Source organism: Eupeodes corollae, chromosome 1 (assembly GCF_945859685.1).
Source record: "Eupeodes corollae chromosome 1, idEupCoro1.1, whole genome shotgun sequence".
Taxonomy (NCBI): Eukaryota; Metazoa; Arthropoda; class Insecta; order Diptera; family Syrphidae; genus Eupeodes; species Eupeodes corollae.
In genome coordinates this window covers 71,022,140-71,046,605 of record NC_079147.1, presented here as the reverse complement: position 1 = coordinate 71,046,605, position 24,466 = coordinate 71,022,140, and the positions used below count along the sequence as shown (strand labels likewise).

The 24,466-nt window shown below is 31.5% G+C and overlaps 2 protein-coding genes across 4 annotated transcripts in view; both read left to right on the top strand.

The window, feature by feature from the left end:
• Positions 1–1,950, top strand: part of LOC129954189 (uridine phosphorylase 1) — a 105,667-nt gene extending 103,717 nt beyond the window's left edge. For both annotated transcript variants that reach the window (XM_056067933.1, XM_056067932.1), the window contains one exon: positions 9–1,950. In XM_056067933.1, coding sequence (XP_055923908.1) covers positions 9–188 — 180 coding nt within the window. In that variant the 3' untranslated portion in view covers positions 189–1,950. The remainder of the gene's footprint in view (positions 1–8) is intronic.
• Positions 1,951–10,107: 8,157 nt separating this feature from the next.
• On the top strand, positions 10,108–18,472 carry LOC129939372 (uridine phosphorylase 1). Of its 2 annotated transcripts, none has more exons than XM_056047359.1 (8): positions 10,108–10,211; positions 15,772–15,840; positions 15,919–16,030; positions 16,426–16,551; positions 16,602–16,811; positions 16,868–17,006; positions 17,519–17,712; positions 18,215–18,472. In XM_056047359.1, the coding sequence occupies exons 2-8, from the start codon at positions 15,827–15,829 to the stop codon at positions 18,302–18,304; spliced, it is 885 nt and encodes a 294-aa protein (XP_055903334.1). In that variant the 5' UTR covers positions 10,108–10,211; positions 15,772–15,826; the 3' UTR covers positions 18,305–18,472. The 2 variants fall into 2 exon arrangements, with proteins under 2 accessions (XP_055903334.1, XP_055903335.1); XM_056047360.1 differs by lacking the exon at positions 10,108–10,211 and adding an exon at positions 10,321–10,804.
• The last annotated feature ends 5,994 nt before the right edge of the window (positions 18,473–24,466 follow it).

Here is a 24,466-nt window from a genome sequence, read left to right as displayed (position 1 = left end):
TTTTACAGGTCAACTCACCTAAAGAAGTTATGTTGGAATGGCAAGAGCGACCTCAAATTTTAGTCTCACGCTACATTCGTAAAGTGCTGTCGCAGAAAATGTTAAGATTAGGTTCTGATCATCCGGACTCAATCAAATCCCCACGACGATTGAAATTAGTACAACAAGAATCTCAAGCCCATGAGTAAATATATTTAAACAAAAAATACAAATACATATTATATGAATGTCATTTTATGTTTATATAAATTTCTTATATATATACACAAACACACACAAAAACAAACAAAACAAAATGTTAACCTCAAATTATAAGTTTAAAACCAGCATAAAATAAAATAATATATATAAATAAAAAGAGAATAATCTTAACAAAAAAAAAAACAAAAAGCATAAATAAATATTATATATTGTTCATCGAAGGCATTTGCCAAAAAATTGTGATGTGGGATAGAAATGTCAAAATAACATTCATACTTCATATAAATATATTTAAAAATATAAAATCGCTTACACAATGACATTAGATGTAAATTTTATTTTAATTGTTTATTGTTTTATTTTTTGTAATGTGTATAAATGACATAAATATAAGGTAAACCTTGATTATATACAAACAAACAAAAAATGCATTGTAATATTTTTGTGTAACATTTTTTAATTAATTTTGAATGCACGCATTTAAAAAAAATAGATATACATATGTATTAAAACGCACATGCGACAAAATGATATATATACACATGCATACATTATACATATTCATACAAAAAATTATAAATGTTTCTTTTTAATATAATTTAGATTAAATTTTAACAATAAAGTTACTATAATTTATTTTTACTTAAGATTATATAGTTAAACAAACAAACAAACAAAAATAAAATAAATAAACAAGAGTTTTGATGTGAAAAAAAAATAAAAAACATACATTCTTTTTTGTTTTTGTTAATATTTTCAACAAAGCGTATTAAAATTTTGTGGTTTTCAAGAAGTTATGAAATGAAAACAAAAACAAAAATATTATACATAAACAAAATGTCTTCCGGTAGAGAAAGATACGAAAATTTAAATTTTTAAAAGCCTTAAACCATAAACGAAGATTGCATTATGAAGATCTCATCCTTAACCTAGCTGACGAATGAAGCTTTAATATGTATTAAATTTGATTGATTTTGAATGTATGCTTTTGCCTCTACATTGACATCTATGACGATTTTAGTATACTTATAAAGGAAGGCGTGAGTCCCACCTCTATCAACCCTGTTTAAATATGCATTTTTGGTACAAGTATCATACTTGAAAATGAATATAAAGTACTTAACGTTGGAAAATCAAGTACGAAAGAAATAAAAGCCCAAGTACACAAGTCTCTTGCTTTTTATTTGTGTTTCATGATAAACCAACTTCAAAGAAGATTTAATTGGGAAGTACTCAATTATTTCAGCTTTTAAGACCTCTCAAGTTAACAATATTTGCGGATTACTTTAAGTACTTGAACAGTAAATCAAATACATGAGCAGTAATGTTTTCTAATGAAGGTAGACAGTCTTATTAGTTTCAAATTAATATGGGCACGACATTTTCTCTTTTATGCGAATCGAACATTTTAAAAACTTGACAGAGCATGACTTAATTATATTGCAGTTCTGAGTATTGCAAACGATATAAAGAGCTTTTTAAAAGCAAAACAACTTTCTCTTCCTCATTGGGAAATATCAGTTTAGAGTTTTGAATAAGAGTCGTTTATCTAATCTCTCACTAGGGCTATTCTTACACAATAAGTAGATTCTTTAATTTACTGTCAGAAGTTTGCTGACCATTTACTGTCACTCCGGTTGAATAATTTATAAGAGATAAATAGATTTTCTAACAACACTTTAAATACACAAATTAATTGTCAGCTTATTGATAGATAGTTAAAAAATTGTTTGTAGTACAAAGAACCAATTTGTTAGTCAAATTGATAATTAGCCAATGACCACGACAGTTAATAAAACGATTTTCTGTTGTCCATTTTGGTTCCGAAATTTGTTAACAACTTGGTAGTCAATATGACAACTTTTCAAACTACGGTTTTCATATTGACTAGCGTGATTTACAATACGACAACTGCGGTAATGAATATGACAATTTTTTCTGAAAACCGAAATTTTATTTGATTACTGGATTTTCAATATAACAATTTTAAATATAGTCAATATGACAACCAAATTGTAACTTTGACTACCGAAGTTGTTCCATCGACTACTTTTGTTGTCATATTGACAATCGAAAATTGTTTAATTGACTATCAGATAGCCGATTTTTTAAGGTACGGTTGTGATGTTGACTATTTTGATAGTCAATTCTACAATTTGACCAAATTTTAAGTTGACTATCGAAGATTTTCAATAGGATAACTTCCTTTTTCTGTGTAAGAAAATACATACATATGTCAGACAACGTTAAAAATGACAGCCCTGATGATATATTGTATGTGTTCACGAATATCAATTTTAAATTACCGTGTTGCAATTATTGTCAAATTGCCGTGTTGCAATTATTGACAAACAAATTTTCTGACAAATAATTGCAGGACTACCTATGGTTGTAAGGTAAATTGAGAAATAGGTTTTCATTGAAAGATCTGACAATGTTTTAAGATCTTTCAATCGTGTACGCTCAAGGAACAACATCTTTATTAAAAATGATGTATCCTTATGACAATTTGTAGTTCCCTAATGATTATCTCAATTTAATAAAGTGTTTAAGTCCTACACTTAAATTGGGTAGGTTCTGGACCTGAAAGTAAGGCAAGTTTCTATTATCTGATTGGCGAACTGCCAAAAAATTGCCTTCTAACTAAAGTAACTTTATTGGAAAGTTGAGTGGGAAGCTAGCCAAGAAAAGTTTCCCTTATTATCAAGTCAAGCCTACTTAACTTATGTCAAAATGACAGTTGATCATGTTTTTTCATTCAACTGAAGGCTGAACTTTATTACTTTATGATTTTTTCATTTTGGGCAGAATTCTATTTAATGTTGTGATACAAAGAATTTCTTGCTACAATATAAAATACAAATCGTAATGGTCTTGCAGCTTTTCTGAAGAATGTTTTGTAGACTATAATGTTTTTGGTACGTTTTTTTTACGATGTAAGTTTAGCGAAGTAAAGTTTCGAGTTTGAAATTCATGATACTTGAAAAATAATTAGTTCCATGTGTCAAAACTTACGTTAAAAGAACGCAGTCTTTTATGTTGTCTGAACCTGCCTGTGGCTAAAAACTTTCCAAATGTCTAACCAATTAAACGAGAAGAGTCAAGAGTAGAAAATGTCAGTAAGATCTTTATTCATTGAAAGACTCCATTGGGCTACTTACTGCCGAACAGATTTGTTATATGGCCATTCCAATTCTAAAGCATATTGACAGTTTTTCGAACTAAAATAAAACATGTATTTAAAAACCATCGCGGACTCATTTTATTTTGATACATTTCATGTTAAAATTAGAAAGACATTGTATATGGTATCTTTAAACAAAATTCTAAAATCTTCAAAATGTTGTTTTTGAAAACACAAAAGACACCATATCTAGGTATTGTACCTACACAAGTTTATTAAACAATTTTTTGAACCCATTTTTGTACACAGGAGAGGTTTTCCCAACATAAAAATAAAACTTATCTTATACCCAATATTGTTTATACTTACTCGTATCTATAGCGAACATTTAGCATATGTGCTAGAACCATTCATTAAAACTATATATTCATACATGTTGAATTATTGTTATTGAAATTGAAAAACAAATTAAAACTGCACCTGATATTATAAAATTTTATTTATGAAGTTAAAAACAAAAAATAAAAAATCATGTAGTATTTGAAAACCTTATACATTTTGTTTGAAACAAAAAATTAACTTTGTTTATGTTTTTATGTTGATGTTGAAAAAAATGCACTTAATATTTGTTGTTGTGATTTGTATATAATGTTAATATGAACATAAAAGCATTGTAATCGATATTTTAAATAAATCTTTAAATTAAAAAAAAGTCGTTTACTTTCTATCATTTTGAAAACATGGTTGAATATTTCATGTAAATTGAAAAGTTATCTTGAAAAGTAATATAAATAAAATCAAGTCACAAATTTTGCTTTATCTAGGGGTTAGAAATAAAGTCGAAGAAGATATTTTGAACTTTATTGCACTCTTGTAGCCAATATCTTAAGTTTTAAAAAGATATTTGAGTCGAAAATCAATTTTTACTAACTTTTATTAATTGTTTTAGGTTTTAATTTTTTTTTAAAAAAACGAAAATTGAAAATTTTTACATTCCTCGAAGTTTCTAGGTCTCTAAAGTCGAAATAAAAGATTTTAAGAAAGATGTCTGTACATGCGTGTGTACGTCCGTGCATCCGTACGTTCGCGACGTTTTTTTCATTCTCCATAGCTCAAGAACCAGAAAAGATATCGACTTCAAATAAATTTTGCTATACATATAAAAAGGCAGAAACGGCTCTCAAGAAAATTGCGTGGGCAGTTTTTTAACCATAGCAGTTTAAAAAAAAGTTGAACATTTTGGTTAACCCTAATATCTTACGAATTAAAAACGCTAGAGACTTGAATTAAAATTTATATAATATATTGTGATGTGAAAAAAATCAAATTAACGTTTTTTTTATACATCAAAAAATACAAAGAATACAAAATGGTTTTATCTCCAAAACAATTTTGTGCAACGAAAATTAAAGTTTTTAACATCTGTTAAAATTTTGAGAAAAATCTAATTGACAATTTTTCTTCCAAAAAATAAAACTTTATAAAAAAAAGAATACTAAAGGTTAAGTTAGGTTATAGAGTCTGTCCAAGATGGAAACGGACACACTTAGGCCAGTTTAATGGCCCATTGTGATACCACATGAATCTTGAGGCTTCCTCCTAAGGTCATTGGAACCAGCTTGAGTCCCTCACGAAACGTGAGAGGCTGATTATACCGATATGATTTAGTTCGTTTAGATCGTTGAAGAAGAATTCTCCTAGGTAATTTTTGCGTTTTCGAGCCAGAGCAAGACATGTTCAGAGAAGATGAAGAACTGTTTCTTGCACTTCCTCGTCCATACAGCTTCTGCAAAAGTCTTTTGAGAATACGCCTAGTCTCGTGGCGTACTTTCCTATCAGACAGTTTCCTGTTATGACACCTATTATCGAGCTTATATGCCATCTGCTTTGAGAGAACGAGCACCTTGAACGTTTTAAATCCAGTGTTGGCCAGATGTTTTTTGTGGCTTGACACGTGGTGATGTTGTTCCACCTGGTGCCTGCCCTCCTCACAGCGTCTTGCATTAGCAACAGTTTACAAGTAGCGATTGGTATGCCAGTACTTGCCCAACGTGGTAGGATGGGCTGTACTGTAACGTTCCTGGCGAGTTCATCTGCCTTACAGTTACCTGGAATGTCTCTATGGCCCGGCACCCAGCAAAGGTGAATATTAAACTGTTGCGCCATCTCCATTAGAGATAGATGATCGACAGTTATGGACTGTTATAGAGTTTGTAGAGACAGAGTCCAGAGATTTGATAGCGGCCTGGCTGTCAGAGAAAATACGGATATCAGGTGTTGATAGCACGTTTTCTTTGAGCCAAGACAAGACTTCTTTAATCGCCAAAAGTTCCGCCTGGAACACGCTACAATGATTGGGAAGGCAGAATGAGAGACTTAATTTCAGTCGTTCAGAGTACACACCTCCACCAACCCCTTCTTTGGTTTTTGATCCATCTGTGTAAAAATGGATTGACTCATCCTCCAAGAATGTCCTATCCTCCCAAAAAGATCTGGCAGGTATAGAAATCTGGAAGTTTCTGTCGATTTGTAGTTGGGGGATGGTGTAGTCTGTGTGCTTTGGAATTGATTGTAAGTACCTTAGAATTACGGAGTGGCCAATGTTGTGTTTAGTCCACTGCGACGAAGCATTGAGGCGAATAGCAGAGCATACAGCTATTTGTTTTCTAAATATGTCAAGAGGTAGTGCAAGGTGTCCAGTGCCGCAGACGGGGTCGTGCGAAATGATCCCCTTAAACATAGGCAGGCTGAACGTTGGACTTTATTTAACTTATCCCTGTTTATACCTTTCTCTAAAGCAGTCCACCATACTGCCACACCGTACGTTAAAATCATTCTGAATTAGTCTGTCCAAGGGATCTTGTAAGAGTTATTTTAGGATATTAAGATGCTCTCCTGAAACTGCTATAGCAACGTCGTCCGCATAGGCTATCACTCTGAAACCCTCCGCATCCAGACTAGTTAGGATTTCATTCACCACTAGGTTCCAGAGGAGAGGGGATAGAACACCACCTTGCGGTGTCCCTCTACTAACGAATCGTCTACTAGAAGAGTTGCCCAGTTTTGAGTTAATTATTCTGCTAGTAAGCATTAAATGAATTAACTCCCGAAGCGAACTCTCTACATTTAGAGATGTCAGTGCAGATGTGTCTACGTTGTTAAAGGCACCTTCGATGTCAAGGAAAGCAACCATAGTGAACTTTATGATGGAGGGAATATTCGATGGTGCGTACTAAAGTGTGTAACGCTGTTTCCACCGATTTACCTTTACAGTAGGCATGTTGAGACGAAGACAGAAGTCTTGTATCGATACGTGCCCTTAAATGGATATCAATCAATCTTTCCAAGGTCTTAAGATGGAATGATGATAGACTTATAGGTTGTAGATCTTTAGGATTGCCTTGGGAGCATTTACCTGTTTTAGGTATAAAAACAACTTTAACTTCTCTCCATGGGAACATGGACCAGGTAAAGACAGCTGGTAAAAATTACCTCAAGGATTCCTGCAATTATATCATAAGTCTTTTGTAATTCGGCTGGTATTATTCCATATGGTGCCGCAGCTTTAAATGGTTTGAAGCTGTTGAGAGCCCATTGTAGCTTATCCCTTGTGATCAGACCTTGTGGACATGTTGTATTTGTCTGTATTTTTCAAGCAGCTGGCATAGCATGGATTAGTTGAAAGAACTTTCCGTAACCTAGAGGCTTCAGAAGTTTCTTCTATCGTGCCACAGAAGGATCGCCAAAAAGATCGCTTGGATTTCCTTAGTGCCTTCTTGTAGATTCTTAGGGATTCTTTGTAGGAATCCTAATGAGTGGCTAGTCTTGCAGCTTTGGCAAGGTTGAAAAGTTTTCTGTATTCCTTCCTGAGCGAGTCAAGCTCTGAGGCCCACCATTGTGGTTTCCTCTTTCCTCTTATGTGTATAATTGGACAAGCAATTTCTAGCGATCTGTTCATAGCTGAGGTAAGGTCATTGACTTTGTTGTCAAGTTCATTAGCGTTAGAGGAAGGACTAGATAGTCCAGGTTCTTGTAAACTCTGTAATGAGTTCCTGTTTGAAGCCCAGTTAGTTTTCCGATAGTTTCGAAAAGTCAATGGACTCGGGTTATCATCCACATTTATATTGAACTGGATATATCTATGATCAGAGAACGAGTGTTCTTTGGATACTTTCCAGTCCAAGATCATATGTTGTATACTATCTAAGACTTCTTGTCGAGTTTTAGTTATGAAGGTTGGTTCATTTCCAACAATACTTACTAAGAGGTTAGTACCAAGAATATAATCAAAAAAGAGACTCACCTCTGTCTCTGATATTCGTACTGCCCCATACAGTATGATGAGCGTTAGCATCGCTCCTAATAATTGGGCGGATCTTTTGCCTTTCCGCTTCAGCAACGACTTTCTCCAGGGTTTTTTCAGGGAGAGGGCCAAGGTGGTCATGCCCAAGATACGCCGACACCAGCCAGAAACTTCCTTTGGTTGTTTCCAGCCTAGCTACTGTGGTATCTTTGTCACTGAAACGATGGAGTAAAAATACATTAATGCTACGTTTCACTAGTATGCAAGATGTCACACAAAGTGTGTAGTACCCAGGAGTCCTGAGTCCCCAAACAACGGATCAAACAATCCATGGCTCTTGGATCAGGACAATGTCTTCCCCGTTACTCGCAAGACGGAGAAGAAGTGAGGCCGAGGCCTTTATGGAGTGTTGGAGATTAATCTGTACTAACTGCAGCATTTTGGCTAAAATTAGGCAGATCAACCTCCACCACGGTTTTGTTCTGATCCTCTGAGTCTGAGGATGAACCCAAGAGTTCGTCCTCGCTCAGAAGGATCATGTTAAGGTCGTCCTCAGTCTCCATTAAGGATGGACTGTTTACGTTTTTGTGGAGGGTGGAGTCGCGATTGGAGAGGACATGGGTGCATCGTCACTCTATATTAGGAGAGAGGACGACGTCCCAGGTCCACCAACCGCTAGTTCACCTTCGGTTGTTTTTGGAGGCCCGCTTTCCGCGTTAACCTCATCTTTTTATAAATTCGAATTTTAATCTGCTAGGAATGTCTTCCACAGCGACAACCTCGAGCGTCGCACCTGGCCAAACTTCACCTAACCGGCTGACTTATAAAGGTCACAAGACCTCTGTTCACCACAAACCATGAGTTTGACATGGCCTTGATGCCAACCCTAATCGCTTATGGAAGGAAGTGGTCCTGGAAGCTCTCTCAAAATGCTCAAAAAGCCACCCGAGAGCTTAACCTTGACCAACTGCCAACGATCAGCCGATATTGTACCATCATCATCGATCCTGTCAATGACCGCAACCACGACTTTGCCCTTCGCGACGTCACTGAAACTGGATTGTTTTCTGATGGGATTGAGGGGGGTGCTGGTGTTATGCGCCCGAGGCCGTTTTGGTGTCGGTTCGGCCCCCTCAAGAGACCTTTCTCTTTTGGACGTAGAGTCCTTATTGGATCTTGTTGTAGCAAGTATGCTTTTGACCCATTCGACGCTAGCGGTTTGCTGCGGTGTCTTTTCAGCCCCCGATGATGTACCAGAGACCTTTAAGATTTTCGCCGCTTGCCACCTTTGTCTATGAAGGCCTTTTGAGAGTTTTCCATTTCTGGAAGTATTCTCACTAGTAGTGTTAGGGCCATTTTTCACAACCCTGCCACTACTTCTACGAACTAAGTCTTTTACAAATATGAACTAATATTTATTTCAATAATTTCAATTTTATTTCGATTGAAAGTGAAATTAAGAACCTAGTTGATAGTCTTTATGTTGTGTTAAAAATAAAAATAATAATAAAAATAAAATATACATTAAAAACAATTTAAAAAAAATTATTTTATTTCAATAATAATTTATTGGGGACAAATTAAAATATGTACTGTAATTCATAATTCTGCATTTTTAAATTATAACTTTAAAATACTATATTTTCAAAAAGATTCTTCTCCTTTATGCAATTATATCAAAATACTCAAGTTTAGTTAATACCAAATAGTTATGAAACCTTATTTCTCAGGCAAAAAGAAATACAGAATTTTGACCTATTACAATTTGAAGTACAATATTTTGACGTATAGTATTTTTATTAAACAGTATCTGAACACACGGAATTTGGTAATGCAATATTTTTGCAAATAATATTTGATAAACAGTTTTATGACCCATATACTATTTTGACAATAAGCCGATTGAATTTAATAATATCAGAGAATTCGGATTATAAATTGTTTTATGGAGAGATACTTTTCGGATTGACAATTTAATATCAGGTTCACTCGGTTAAAAAATTTAAAATCAAATGTTGTTAAGTTTTTCAATCAAATATTAATTAAAAAAAAATTCAATTGCTGTCTGGACTATGAATGAAGACGCACTTATCATATAAATAATCAAGAGTTACAAATTGCTGTCTTGCACTTGTAATGTTGCAATCTAAGCAAATAATAAATAATTTATTTGTTGTTATTTTCTCGTTCAGAGTTGGTAAATTTTCATTTAATACTTTTAAATACATTTTCTACAATTTATTGAGTTTATTTTTGAATAGTTTTTGACTCGGCTTTATTATATTAAAAGATGGTCGACAAAAACTTTGCAACTTTGAGTGATTATGGTATATTTTTAAAGTTATTATGTTTTGTGGCTATTGAAATAAATATTTCAACATTAAAAAATTTGCATAGGTAACACTAATTTTCGAGAGTAACTCATTGAATTAATTTGTCCTTATCTTTGAAGTGAAATGAATTAAATAAGTAATGCAAAGAAAACTATAGTTCTATTCTCAGTCTTAGTCTTGTACAAGTCTTCGAATCTAGCGACAACGCTTTGAAGATACATTTTTCAAACTCTTAATCTATAATACAAAAGTAAGTCTCATTGATGTGATCGTGTGTATATTTCAAATCTCAAGTATTTTAAAAAGTGACGACAAACGAAAGGAGAAACATTTTTTTTTTAAATACAAGAGGCCAAGCTTAAGGTCATGGTTAAAAGAGCCTTATCTGGTTTCACACGCATCACAAAATGTGAAATTCATTGGGGACACTATCAGTTTAGTTCGATTGAGATTCGATATCAGTTTTTCATTTTATAATTTATGCACATGGGCAGCAGTGACCGGCAGTTTAATTAGAAACCTTCGTTAGTGTTACGCCTAGGCTTTGTTGAGTTTACAAAAAGATATTGCTCGTAACGGTTGTGTTGTGAAGGAATTCAATTATTGAATTAAAATAAAAAATACGCGTTGAGTATTTTCATCATTTTGTTAGGAAAAAGTGAGTTACCATCTTTTTTCGGTTGTTTACGGAAGTAAAATATTTAATATTGTTTTTTTTTTTTTTTAATTTACTTGACAAACAGGAACTTTCTGAAAGTCAGATTTTAATAAAATCTTTTAGTTTTAAACACAAACCATTGATGCTTACACCCGCAATCCTATTTTTTTGGAAATATCTGATAAGTAAGGCACTCTGTAAATACTCATAGAAATTTGATGTGTTTTTATATACATACATACATATTTATAAATAATTTATATGTTAAACTTTTTTTTAAAATAAAATCGGTTTTTCTTTTTTAGAACACTAGATCAATTACAAAATTTGCTTGAGAATATTCTATAATTGTGACTTTTTATACTTTTAGTGAATTTAATTTTGAAAATGATTTGCGAATATATCATTGCCATCACATAGGTAGTTTCACTTATATCAAAGGTAATGAATACAATTAAAACCATAAATGCCCTGCAGGGGCTAAGATAGCTTTTGGTCTCTTTGGATTTGTGCTACAGATTGCATTTGTTTTTACTTTTTGCTCATGTCGTTGTGCCATGAAGAACATAGACCATTAGTTTTTTTTTTTAATAACTTCTCTTGAGCATATAAACATAAATCAAAGATATTTTTTGAGAATGTGCTTATTAAAACTGCATTTAAATATTTTGAAATATCTACATTAATTTCGATTGTATTCGATTTCGTATCTCAACAATTTTTAACTTCCCATAGGAAGTTATTGTAATGGGTCCGATTTGACAAATTGAAAATTTTGTCATTTCTCGACGTTTCAAGGTCCCTAGAGTCGAAATAAAAGATTTTTAGAAAGATATCTGTGCGTGCGTGTGTACGTACGTTCGTACGTCCGTACGTCCGTATGTATGTACGTCCGTACGTTCGTGACGTTTTTTTCGTCGTCCATTGCTCAAGAACCAGAAGAGATATCGACTTCAAATAAATTTTGTTATACAGATAATAAGGCAGAAAAATTCAGAAAGGGCTCTCAAGAAAATTGCGTGGGTGGTTTTTTTACCAAAGCAGTTTGAAACAAAGGTGAAAATTTTGGTTAACCCTAAATATCTTACGAACCAAAAACGCTAGAGACTTGAATTAAATTTTATATAATATATTGTAACGTGATACCAAAGAGGTATATTTTTTGAAAAAAATCAATATAACGGTTTTTTTTAATAAATCAATAAAACTGAAAAAAAAATTTGTCACCTCCAAAACGACTGAAATATGATTTTATCTCTAAAACAATTTTGTGCAACGACGAATAATGTTTTTGACATCTGGTAAAATTTTGAGAAAAATCTAATTGACAATTTTTTTTATAAAAAATAAAAATCTAAAAAAAACATTACTCAAAGTTCGAAAAATTGAATATCGATTCAAATATCGTTTCAAAAACTTGAAATTTAGGCTTCAAGCTTATTTTATCTTATAAGAAATATTGTTTTCAACATTTTTAAAAATGTTGAGAAAAATCGAATAGACAGTTTTTTTTACAAAACATTAAAAACCGAAAAAAAATTTATAAAAGTTGGTAAAAAATAATTTTCGACTCAAATATCTCCTCAAAAATTAGAAATATTGGCTTCAAACTAATTTTATCTTATAAGAAATATTGTTTTCAACATCTGGTAAAATTTTTTAAAAATTCGAATTGACAGTTTTCTTACAAAAAATAAAAACCTAAAAAAAAATTAATAAAAATTGGTAGAAATTGGTTTTCGACTCAAATATATTTTCAAAAATTTAAGAAAATAGCTTTTAACTAATTTTTACTTATAAGAAATATTGTTTTTAACATTAGGACAAATTTTGAGAAAAATCGAATTGACTGTTTTTGAACAAAAAATAAAAACAAAAAAAAATGTATAAAAGTTGGTAAAAATTTATTTTCGACTCAAATATCTTTTCAAAAATGGTAGACATTGGCTTTAATTTAATTTTATCTTATAAGAAATATTGTTCTCAACATTTGATAAAATTTTGAAAAAAATCGAATTGACAGTTTTTTTAGAAAAAATAAAACTTTAAAAAAACAATACTAAAACTTGGTACAAATTTACTTTCGACTCAAATAGCTTTTCAAAAATTAAAAATATTGTCTTCAAACTATTTTTATTTCACAGAAAATATTGTTTTCGATATTCAGTAATTTTTATATAAAAGTCCAACAGTTCGTTTTTTTATAAAAAATAAAATCTACAAAAAATAGTACGCAAATTTGGTAAAAATTGATCAGAGTTCATATAGACAAACTTTTAAGCAAGAAAAATCGACAGACGGGATGGGAAGTTATCAGTGTGGGTCGCATCCCAGCCTCTTTTTTTTTTTCTTATATGTATATGCACATAAAATTGCTGCATATGAAGAATCAGTGTTCTTCAATTCTTGGAAAAATTAATTATTATTGACTAATTGGTAATTTGTCCATCGGGTGTTCAATTCTTTGATTTCGTGCAGAATTTGTAGCCGTTTTTCACAGCCAGTTCAGAACGGTACCGACTTCTTATTAAGAAATTATCCGAAATGAAAAGCGGCCAGTTTTTAGTCTTGAAAAAGCTCATTAACACTCGTTTTTCTTGTCGGGCTGAAGCTACGAAAGACGATATCTTGGAGCGATATCGACGCTCCAAACAACATGTTGCAAGACCCGAAAATGATTCTTGAATCGTGCACTAGAATCATTGAAATCATTCGTGGAATCCAAATGAAATGATTTTGATAAATACGAGGTAAAAAATATCCCATACTGATGAATATGTACAATCACGCACCCACAGCAGAACGACAAATGTGAGGAATGTGAATCCGATCGATTACGGGAAAGCACAAGACGCAAATCTGTCACCCAAGGAAAAATACAAAGTATCCGCCTTCATCCCAGTGATTGAACAGCTATCCGTTTCTCTTACTGAAAGTTTGCATGCCTATGAAGCTTTACGTTCGAGATTTGGATTCCTAAATCACATCGAGAAAATGGATTAAGAAAATTTGCACGCTGGAGCAGAGGCATTGGTGAAGGTGTATCCGGATGATTTGGTTCAATTTGTGTCTTTAATTAACTCATACAAAAAAGAAAGGACTATGGAATAGATAAATCGCCGGAACTATTTTACTACCAAATTCTCGGAAATCAAAATTTTACAGCTACATTCCCAAACCTCGAAATTGCATTGAGAATATATTTGGTTTTGGCAAACAAATTGCACTGGAGAGCGCTCATTTTCAAAAATGAAAATAAACAAAATTATAAAAAATAGGCTTCGAACCACGATGGGACAAAACCGTCTATCGAAGATTTTACTCCTGAGCATTGACTCCGAGAACTGGATTTCAACGAAATCATCAAGGATTTTTCGGCGAAAAAAGCTCGAAAGGTTCTGTTTGTTAACCTTAAAATTTAATTTTAGATAATTCTTTTTTCCGTTTGTGTTTGTTCAATACTAAAGGAATCTACTTGGTTTCACAATAAATTATTAATTCAAAAACTCGAGTGAAAAAAATGGTTTACTTTAATTTGAAAATAATTCAAGGCCTCTGGACCTCTGAGTCCGGTCCTACCTTTTGTATAGAATATTAAAATAAAAAATAAAATAAATTTGAAAAACACATAGGCTCTGGAAATACTTTGACAGCTACAGAAAGAGCAAACATAGATGCTCTGAAAAATGTACGACTCTTCAGACTCCAGAAGACTTTCCAAAAGCTAAAAAGTTATAAGGAATCATATGCTGATCATCCACAAAAATATGTGAACAATCAAAAACGGTACAAGGCAGAAACAAGAACATCATGAGCATTTGAGGCAACTATACACAAGGAGCATCGGATGCATTTTGCAAATGAGTATTTTACTTAGATCAGTAAATGAAAACGCGTTGTCTTTTCGGGTGAATAAAAGTTTAACCTTTACGGCCTTGTATTTCCATTATTTGAGAAAAATGAACTTATTTTGGAATGACATCATAGCCGTCCATCGGGGTGTGGGGCAATAACCAACAATCGACTTTAAGTTTTTGTCGACAAAAATGAACAGGGACAACTTTAACGTTTGCTGGAATTGTTATTTCCAAAAATAAAATGTATTTTTGGACTTCTGTGGTAAATTTTCCAAAAAGATAATGCCCACATTCACACTTCGAGGGTTGTTAGAAGTTGAATTCAATCAGAAGACGTGGAACTTTTGTCGTGTCCCCTATTTTTACCACACTTTAACATAATGAAAAGCGTTTGGCCACGGCTTTTTCACAAAGTTTATGATTTTGGAAGATAATCTGAAGACAGGACACTTTAATCAAAGCTTTTAGTTATTAATGGCTCCGAATTTCCTTGTGATTGTCAATGTATATCTGAGAACTTTTGAGAATGGAACTTGGCATCATGGATTTTTAAACGACTTTAAAAGTTCGATAAAGATAATACAGTGAAGAAGAAAACATTCCACCTTATACTTTTTATATAAAATACATTACTGGAAAAAAAGTCCACTATGAAAATAAATTTGTAAATTTGTATAAGTTTTGTTTTTTAAGTTTGAAAATTAAATATCAAATATTTTAAACCGTTCAATTCATATCGTATTGCATGATTTAAAGCCTAACACTCACAATACATATTCTAGTGTTCCCAAGAGCTCCGGTTTTTCTTCAACTCATAAATTGAATAGAGTTAAAAAAAGCGGATTTGAATGATAAACGATTAATTTTTTCAACTTCTAATTTATTTGAAGTGTTTTTTTGGTGTAAATACCGTCAAATAGGATTTTTCAAGAATCTGATTTTTGAAGCCTAAAGATCGAAATATTGTATGCATCTTATGAATATTGTTGAAACAGCTGAAACAAATATGAGTTGTAAATAGTAAAAGAAAAGGGATTTCTTGAGAAACCTGCACGTGCTTAAAAGCATACCAACGGCACTTTAATTAAAAAGTACTCGAAAGTTTGATATTTAAATAAAAGACGCAAACAAAATTCTAATTGTGCAGCTGTATGTTTAATTGAGCAATTTTTTAAATTTCCATTGTTTTTACAAATATACATTTGTTCTAGGAAATGTCTACGTGACAGTATTTAATAAATTTAATTATCAACTCGCACACTGACCATACAATAGTTGATATAATAAAACTTTAGTTGCAGGTTGAAGAGCCTTACTACTGCGAATTGATATCAGTAAATTCTTTTAACGATGACTCCCAGACTGTAAGTTTCATTGTGTGTATAATATTTATCTAAAGTTTTCTTCTAATTTTCTTTAATTTTTTTTTAATTTATCCATAGACCAATTCATTTGCCAAATCAGCATTTGGAAAAATTAGATTCTGATTTTCTTTATCATCTTGGAATCAACAGCAAAACGACAAATCTTGAAAAATATTTTGGAGATGTCAAGGTAGGTACCTATTTACTTAACATAATTTAGGTTTAGCTTAGTTCTTGTTCTTCCTAAAAATTGTTAACTTTATATATTAATTAAATTTCAAATACGAGTACCAATCCGGAAAATTATACTTGTATTTCAGTAATCTAATATTGATAGTAAACTTAATTTTTTTAAGTAGCTACTTAAAGTCACAAGGGCCGAATTCAGAATACTAGTTGAGTCCTTCGACAAGTACTTAAGAATCTGTGTACTGAAGTACTAGTAGTTGCACTTGAGATGCATGAAGTCCTATAGTAACTTACAGATCTAGTACATAGTTAAATTAAACTGGAGTAAAGTTGGAAGAAATTGACAATTTTTAGAAGTTTTAGAATTTTGTATTTTATTTTATTTAAAACTTTTAGTTCGTCTGCATGGGTGGAACAAAAACCCGTATGTTCGAATTAGCAAAGTACTTACAAAAAGTCTTAGGCTTAAATGGAGAATTGGTAGATCTATGCGAGAAAGCCCATCGTTATGCATTATATAAGGTTTGTAAAAATATGAATTTAAAAAACAAAACTTATGAATTTTAAAACAGGTCGGTCCCGTTTTATGTGCCAGTCATGGTATTGGAATGCCATCGATGAGTATCCTTCTGCATGAAATGATAAAATTGGTCATATATGCCAAATGCAAAGATCCAATTTTTTTGAGAATAGGAACATCTGGTGGATTGGGAATACCAATTGGAACAGTAGTTGTCACCAAAGATGCTTACAATGGCTATATTAGAAATGAACATGAACTGGTAAGATAAGGAATAACCAAAATGTGAAAACTAAATAATATAGTAATTTCAATCAGGCAATTCTTGGAGAACGTGTATGTCGCCCAGCAAAATTTAACGAAGAAGTCTACACCAATCTTTTAGCATGTGCTGAAGAAGACGATGAATTTGCTACGATTTTAGGCAACACAATGGCAACTGACGATTTCTATGAAGGTACGTACTTTTTCTTTAACTTTTTAGTTCTGCATCAGTATTTTAGGACTTCAGTCCTCTCAAGTACTTAAGCACTTGGTACTTAAGTACTTGGTACTTAAGTGTATGCTTGAGTTCTCTAGTGCTAGCACTTACAAAATAGTCAAACTTTAGTATTTTAAAATTCATTTGAGTATATTTGAGTATCAAGTATTTGAACAGTTCTTGAAGTATTTCGTCATGTTTTTGAGTTCTTTGCTCTATATTGATTAAAGGAGTCTCAAATTTAAATTTAAATAAAAAAATATATTCATTGCGAAGTATTTATGATAATCAGTACTTTGGTCTTGAAATACTCAGTACTTGATTCGCATTCAAATTACTTGCACTTACATAGAAATATGAGTAGTTATTTAAAAGTATGAGTACATATTTAAAAGTATGAGTCTCATTACCTCAATCGATATTTGTACTCGTATAGCTTTGTTGGAAATATAAAAATAAATATGACACTAATTTGTTTTCTATTAAAGGTCAAGGACGTTTAGACGGTGCAATTTGTTCACACAACGAGGAACAAAAAATGACATTTTTAAGGAAACTTCACGATCATGGTATTCGAAATATTGAAATGGAAGCAACAATGTTTTCATCGTTAACACATCACATTGGTATTAAAGCTGGAGAAGTTTGTGTGACACTAGTTGATAGACTAAAGGGTGATCAGGTAAATATTGTGCAATTTTGTAATCAGATTTACAGATAGTTTTCAGTTTAACCGTTTTTAAAGTAACTTGTTTGAACATATTTTTGAGAGAGACAAGCATTTTGTAGTTAGAGATTGTGTTGGCTTAGACGCTTGTTTACTTAGTTGGTTTTTGACAGATGTCAAGTTATAAACGAGCAAAACTAGTATTTTTAATAAGAATCAATGAATGTTAAGTTAATTGTAAGAAACAACAATAATATTAGTCGAATGGCTTCCAAAAGTACATTATTTTTGCGGACTGTGGCTGCAAAATGCTTACCGTTCTTAAAGTAAACTTAAGCAATTTAAATGCGTTTTTTAGGAATTGCGTAGTTTTAATTACCAAATTTCAAAAGATGACAGCTTCGAAAGTGGCAGCTGCCCAAATAGCAGGCCTTTCAAAATGAACAGCTCTGTACAGTTGACAGATTAAACAATATTAAACAAACTATGAAATTTAAATTTATATTTTTCTTTCTAGGTTACGCAATCAAATATTCCTAAAGAAGTTCTAGAACAAAGACCATTGACGATGGCTGGACGTTTTATTAAAAAACAATTGAATTTATAATGTTAAAATAATTTTTTAGATGTACTCAACTTTAGTAAAACCAAATGTAATGTTAGAAAATTGTACAAAAAATTATTTTTTATCTTTATAACGGTTTCAAAAACAATAATAATTATAAATGACTGTAAGCCTTGACTTTGCTCTTTAATAAAGTAATAATGCAATCCATTTTAAAGAGTGTAATGATTACAAATATAAAAGGAGATAAAATTAGATATAATAAAATGCTTGTACACCCCAGTGTAATGTTGTGTTATTGTCTTTCACAGAAAATAACAAAACGTTTTAAGCACCTTAATTGTATAAAATTTATAATCTTAACAAATGTTACATAATAAAAGAAGATAAGGTGCAGCAAATAAATAAACAAATGCGGGGACATTAAGTGCAAATCCAATAAAATATCATGTAACATAATGATTCACAAAGATTAACAAAAGAATATAAAACTTTAAACTTATTAGAAAAAAAATAAATATTGAATGTCAGTGACGATTGATATCTTTGATAACTTCTCTTATACATTCGTATTTAACTGAAATCATTGAAATAAAATAAACATTAAATACATTATTTATTTTGTATGTTGAAAGGCTTTGTAAAATATTGTGAAAAATGTTGTTAGATGATCTTTTGTAAGGAAAGAAGACTAATTATAATTAAAATTAAGAGAATAATACTTAAACGGCTACCCTGAGGTACTCCACTGTTTATATTTACATATCTTGTGTTCATATCTAAACAAATCATTAAAAAGATCGAATGTCTTTGTAAAGAACTTAACTTAGAATTAAGCATTGACAAATTCTAGAGCACATTGGCTCTTTTATTTGGCTTTGAACTTTTGACAGAATGAATCTTAGAACAATTCTTGGTGAACGAGTAATACAAAACAAAAAGTTTTTCAAAGTGATTGCTATTTTTGTCCCTCTCACGACCATAAGCTATTTAAAGTCATCAATTGAGCTTCTAAAAATCAGATTTCAAAATGAAAATTTAAGAAATTGCAACGGATTCGAGGGTAACAGTCGTCTTACAGATTTTCGTATCAAACTTGTTTTTGAAGTCGGAATACCTCTTTGTTTGAGCTACAACTTATCTGAACTGCAGGCTGGTCAACAGACTTCCTTCCATTTTGTTTCCTCATGAAGTTTACTGTAAACCGTGTGTGCGTTATTTGCGGAAATGTCAAAAAGATCAAAAACTAGTCGAAGGTAGTACTTGATTTTTGACCTTCGATTAAGTGCGTAGCAAACCTTACGTTGATCCATGAGATCTACTCCACCCATATGTTTGCTATAAAACGAAACAATTTGGGGCAAACGATATCAATTTTCTCTGCTGAACCAGCCTTGCGGCGGCACCTTACCACATCTTTTTTCACAGGTGACAAAAAGTTGATCAACAAATGAACGCGTTTGTTATCCATGCATTTGACATTTGTGATGACTTGAAAACTTGTGTTGTAAATGTCTCTGCTCTTCATTTTTTTATCAACAAGTGCAGTCTTTTCTGTAAGCTGAAGTACAACTGATTCACCAAGGCCATATTCAATTCCAGAACTTCGTTTACCTGTATAGACATTGATCACACTTCAACCCTCATTTGACAGGCTTATTCTTTATGTATTGTTTCATTACATTATGTCCCTTAAATTTTATCATATGTTCTTCAATTGACTGCTGTCAGGTGTTACTGAGGGTATTTTGAAATGACGTATTGACGTGTTCTAAAACTGGCCGAATTTAGAAAAAAATAATTTAATTTAAAGATTTTTTTTTGTAATTTTAAATTTTCTTAAGAACTAAAAGACATAAAATCATCTAGTTTTCAGTTTTGGACTAAAAATAAATAAGAGCAATGAATTCTAAAAAAAAACAATAGTAGAAAGTCTTAAGGTTTTAAAAAATTACACTTTAATTTTGAGTTTAAATAAATTTTCTTTAAAATATACCTACATAGTTTTGACTTGATTTAAAAACAACCTAACCGAATGTTGGCTTTAAAAAAATGTATAATACTTAATTGTAAGTATTACCGTTATTTTTTAATCATTTTTTTAAATTAACGAACATACTTTTTTAAATTGCCCCTACCCTAAACGGAGGGAGATAGACCCCCGCTCCTATACTAAAATATGCTTGTTTTTAACTGTTCTATACAAATCCGTCATCAAACTTTGTCGCCTGATTTATCTTACTCTCCTCTATTATTAAGTTAATATTTTTTGTATTGGGACAAATGTGTCCCCGTGGTCGTGAAAGGGATAATTTATCAGATGACTGTTCTGTACACTAAGGCTCATTTCACACTACACGGTTTCGACAGTACAGCAAAAAAACCGGACGACATAAACCTGATCAATGGCTAATTACACATTATAGGGTTTATGCAGGGTTCCTTTGCTTAGTATACATTTTCACAGGTCTAGTTCGAATTCTGTGCAACGAATAAAATCGTATGATGTGAAAACATGCATTTCGTCAAGTATGCCACTAAGCTTATCGCGCCGCGCGCCGTCCGGCTGCCGTATATTGTAGTGGCAGTAGACCGTTACTACATGGTGTGGCGCCGGCCGGCATTTTGCCGTGGCCTTGTAATATTAGAGCGTATATGCTCTTCTTCGCGCCTCTAACAAAATGTCACCGTCAGTTTTTTGCCGTACGGTCAAAACCATGTAGTGTGAAACGATGCTTAGAGTGCACAAAAACAAATGAAGGTATACATATAACGTACTCCTTACAGACTTTTGATATTGCTTATCGTTCTATTTTAATAGCTCAAGGCTAAGATGAAATGTTTTCAGTTTCCGTTTGTAGCAAAGCATTTAATTTGTTAAGGTGACTACAAGTTGGATAGATTATCGACTCTCCTCTAGCTTTAAATCAAATTAAGCCAAATTTAAAATACTTGCTAAAATAGTTAAGAAAAGAGGCTGGGATGCAACCCACACTGATAACTTCCCATCGAGTCTGTCGATTAGTCTTGCTTAAAAGTTTGTAGGTTTTCGTGTTGAGTAACAAAAATTTCAGTTGAATTATTCCTAAAATTTTAAAATTACCAACAATATTTTTCATACAATGAAATAGTTTAGTTTGAAAATCTAGTTTTGTTAAGGAGATTTCGAAATCAAATGTTTACCAATTTTAACAAATTGGATGAATGAAATTAATTTGATAGATATCAAGAACCGAACATCAATTTTTACGAAATTTGCGTACTATTTCTTGCAAATTTTATTTTCTTATAAAAAAAGGACTGTTGGACTTTTATAAAAAAAAAACTACTGAATATCGAAAATAATATTTTCTATGAAATCATTATTTTACTAAATGTTGACACAGACATTTTTCTAAAAATCTATTATTTCGACTGTGGGGACCTTGAAACATCGAGAAATGTCAAAATTTTGAATTTGACAAATAGGACCCATTACAATAACATCCTATGGGAAGTTAATAATGACATATATTTGACAAAATTGATAATTTTTTTGTTAAGCTAAAATCGATTAGATTGTTTATGAAAAAGATGTAGTTGGACAACCCTTTTTTATATTGAGCGTGCACTTAAGAGGTTCTGACTTGATGCACATTGGTTTTGAATGTCTGAACATTGTAATGAGTGTAAAATACTGAGCCTGGTAGAACATTCCACATTCGTGTAGTGCGGTTAGGGAATGAATCGCTGTACTTATCAGTACATCCCAAATTGAGTTTAGAAGTAATATTAGTATTTTTTAGAAGTATGGGTATTACGGTTTAATTGTTTAAAAGGAGGAATGTTACTGGCTATTTCGCTACAGCATTGCTTATAAAAATAACGATTAAACAATAATAGGCATAAGACCCATGTGGCTGTGTTTTAAAAAAGAAAATGCTTCGGTAGGAGAATAATCTTATAATAATTATACTAAAATTTTGGACGAATAAGATCTTTTTAAATTATACCCATTTCAGAAAAGGTAAACAACTTCGCGCATCGCCGCCGGAGAAAACCTAAACACTTAAAGTTAAGCATAGTTTGGAATAAATCTATAACTATGTTATTACTGGTAATAAATTTATAATTTTCCAAAGGCTTTTGGTGACCTTATTCGGAATTTAACTTCAGTAAAAAATTTCAATTTTCATATCCAATATTTTTAGTATTTCATTTACTTTTCATAAATGGTGATTAGGGTTATGTCTTCACCTGTTCTGTTCTACATAAACATTGAAGAAATGGTGAACCATGGTTAAAAAATACTTCTAATAATAAATCAAGACATCAAGTTTTTAAAATATCTGTATTGAAAAACTATAGAAATATTTTGAAAAGGTTTTTGTTCTTTAATTTGAGCTGATAGTGAACATCAAATTTCGGGTTTGAAAACACCACAACTTGGGTTTAAAAGCGTTGAATTAATGTTGTATTATATATTGTGACGTGATACAAAACTAATTGTTTTTTTTTTAGTTTTTTAACAAACCTAAAAAATACTTGAAAACCTATAAATGAAAAGACTTACACGTTCAGAATGAAAACAAAGAAGACATTTTTTGATAATAAAATATAAAATTTTGAAAAAAAATTCAACTAACGTTTTATTATAAATTAAAAAAAATGAAAAAATAGTTGTCACCTTGAATATTTTACGCACAAACAATTTTTAATATACTTTATCCATTTTTTCCAAACAGTGATGGTTATTATGCCATCCGTTGATGCTAACTATTGCCTTAAGATGTTAAGCAGTTAATTCCGAAAGAATTATCCAAAAACAACCGTGAGTTTTTCTTTAACCACTTGCAAAGTAGGAGTTTTTTAGTCAACTGAATAGGTACAAAGCCATTTTCTTCGTTGTTTATAAGTTTTTTGGAGTGCTTGAAACTAACGATTTCAGAGTTTTCAGTAAAATTTAATTCTTGATTTCAAATTTTAAGAAAAATGGGTAGATCTACGTGTCTTAACAGTGTTGAAAAAGCTAAAATCGATTTACTTAGAGACCAAGGCCTAACTGAAAGTGGAATAGCTGACAAAGTTGTCCGAAGTTTAAATGTAGTTTATTCTTACTTGAAAAATAAAGATGCATACGGCAAAAACATGAAGGGAGGTAAGAAAACAGCAACAACACCCTGATGGGTTCAACTTCTCTTTTCACGACTTAAGAAAAGAAAAAACATTTTTAAAGCGCCATCATAGTCGTGAAGGATGTGTCATGTTATGGGGAGTAGTCAGTTATTATGGAACAGTTGAGCTCGAGGTTGTAACATCAAAAGTGACAGCAGCTGGGTATAAAGTAATTTTGGAATGAAATTTTCCTAAATTTTCTAAAGAAAACCAACAGTCAGTTTTTTTCATAAAAATTATGATCTACAAAATTTAGTACGCAAATTATTAAAAATGAATGTCCAATTATCGGTATCTCGTGAATATATTAAGGTATTGACATTAAAATGATTTCATTCTGTGCTAAATTATCTTAGAAAAAGAGGCTGGGATGTGACCTACACTGATAACTTCATTTCCCGTCTGTCAATTTGTCTTGTTTAAAAGTTTGTAAATTTTTGTATTTTGTTAAAAAAGTTGTCAGTTTAATTATTCTTAAAAATTTAAATAGTTTGATCTCGAAATCTATTTTTGTGACCGAAATTTTTAGTCGAAACCTAATTTTTAACAATTTAAGTTTTCTTTAAAGTTTTTATTTCTTATATAAACAAATACAAGTTGGATAAATTAAATTAATTTAAAGTCAATATCTTCTATTTTTAACGAGAAATCAAGAACGGAACATCAATTTTTATCAAATTTGAGGACTATTTATTGTAGATTTTATGTTTGTATGAAAAAACAATATTTTCTGTGAAATAAAAAACGTTTGAAGACAATATTTCAAATTCTTGAAAAGCTATTTGAGTCGAAAGTAAATTTTTACCAATTTTAAGTAATGTTTGTTTTTAGGTTTTTATTTTTAGTAAAAAAAATTATCAATACGATGTTAAAAAAAATATTTCTTATAAGACAAAATTAGTTGGAAGCCATAATCTCAATGTTTTTAAAAAGGTGGCACATTTTTCTCAGTTTTTTGATTTATAAAAAACCGTAAATTGGATTTCTTTCCAAAAATATACCTAATTGGTATCAGGTTACAATATTATTATAAAATTTAGTTCAAGTCTT

Coding starts and splice junctions, on each gene's coding strand:
- LOC129939372 (XM_056047359.1), top strand. Junction 16,031..16,425: donor AATATTTTGGAGATGTCAAG/GTAGGTACCTAT, acceptor TAAAACTTTTAG/TTCGTCTGCATGGGTGGAAC. Junction 17,007..17,518: donor AACTGACGATTTCTATGAAG/GTACGTACTTTT, acceptor TTTCTATTAAAG/GTCAAGGACGTTTAGACGGT.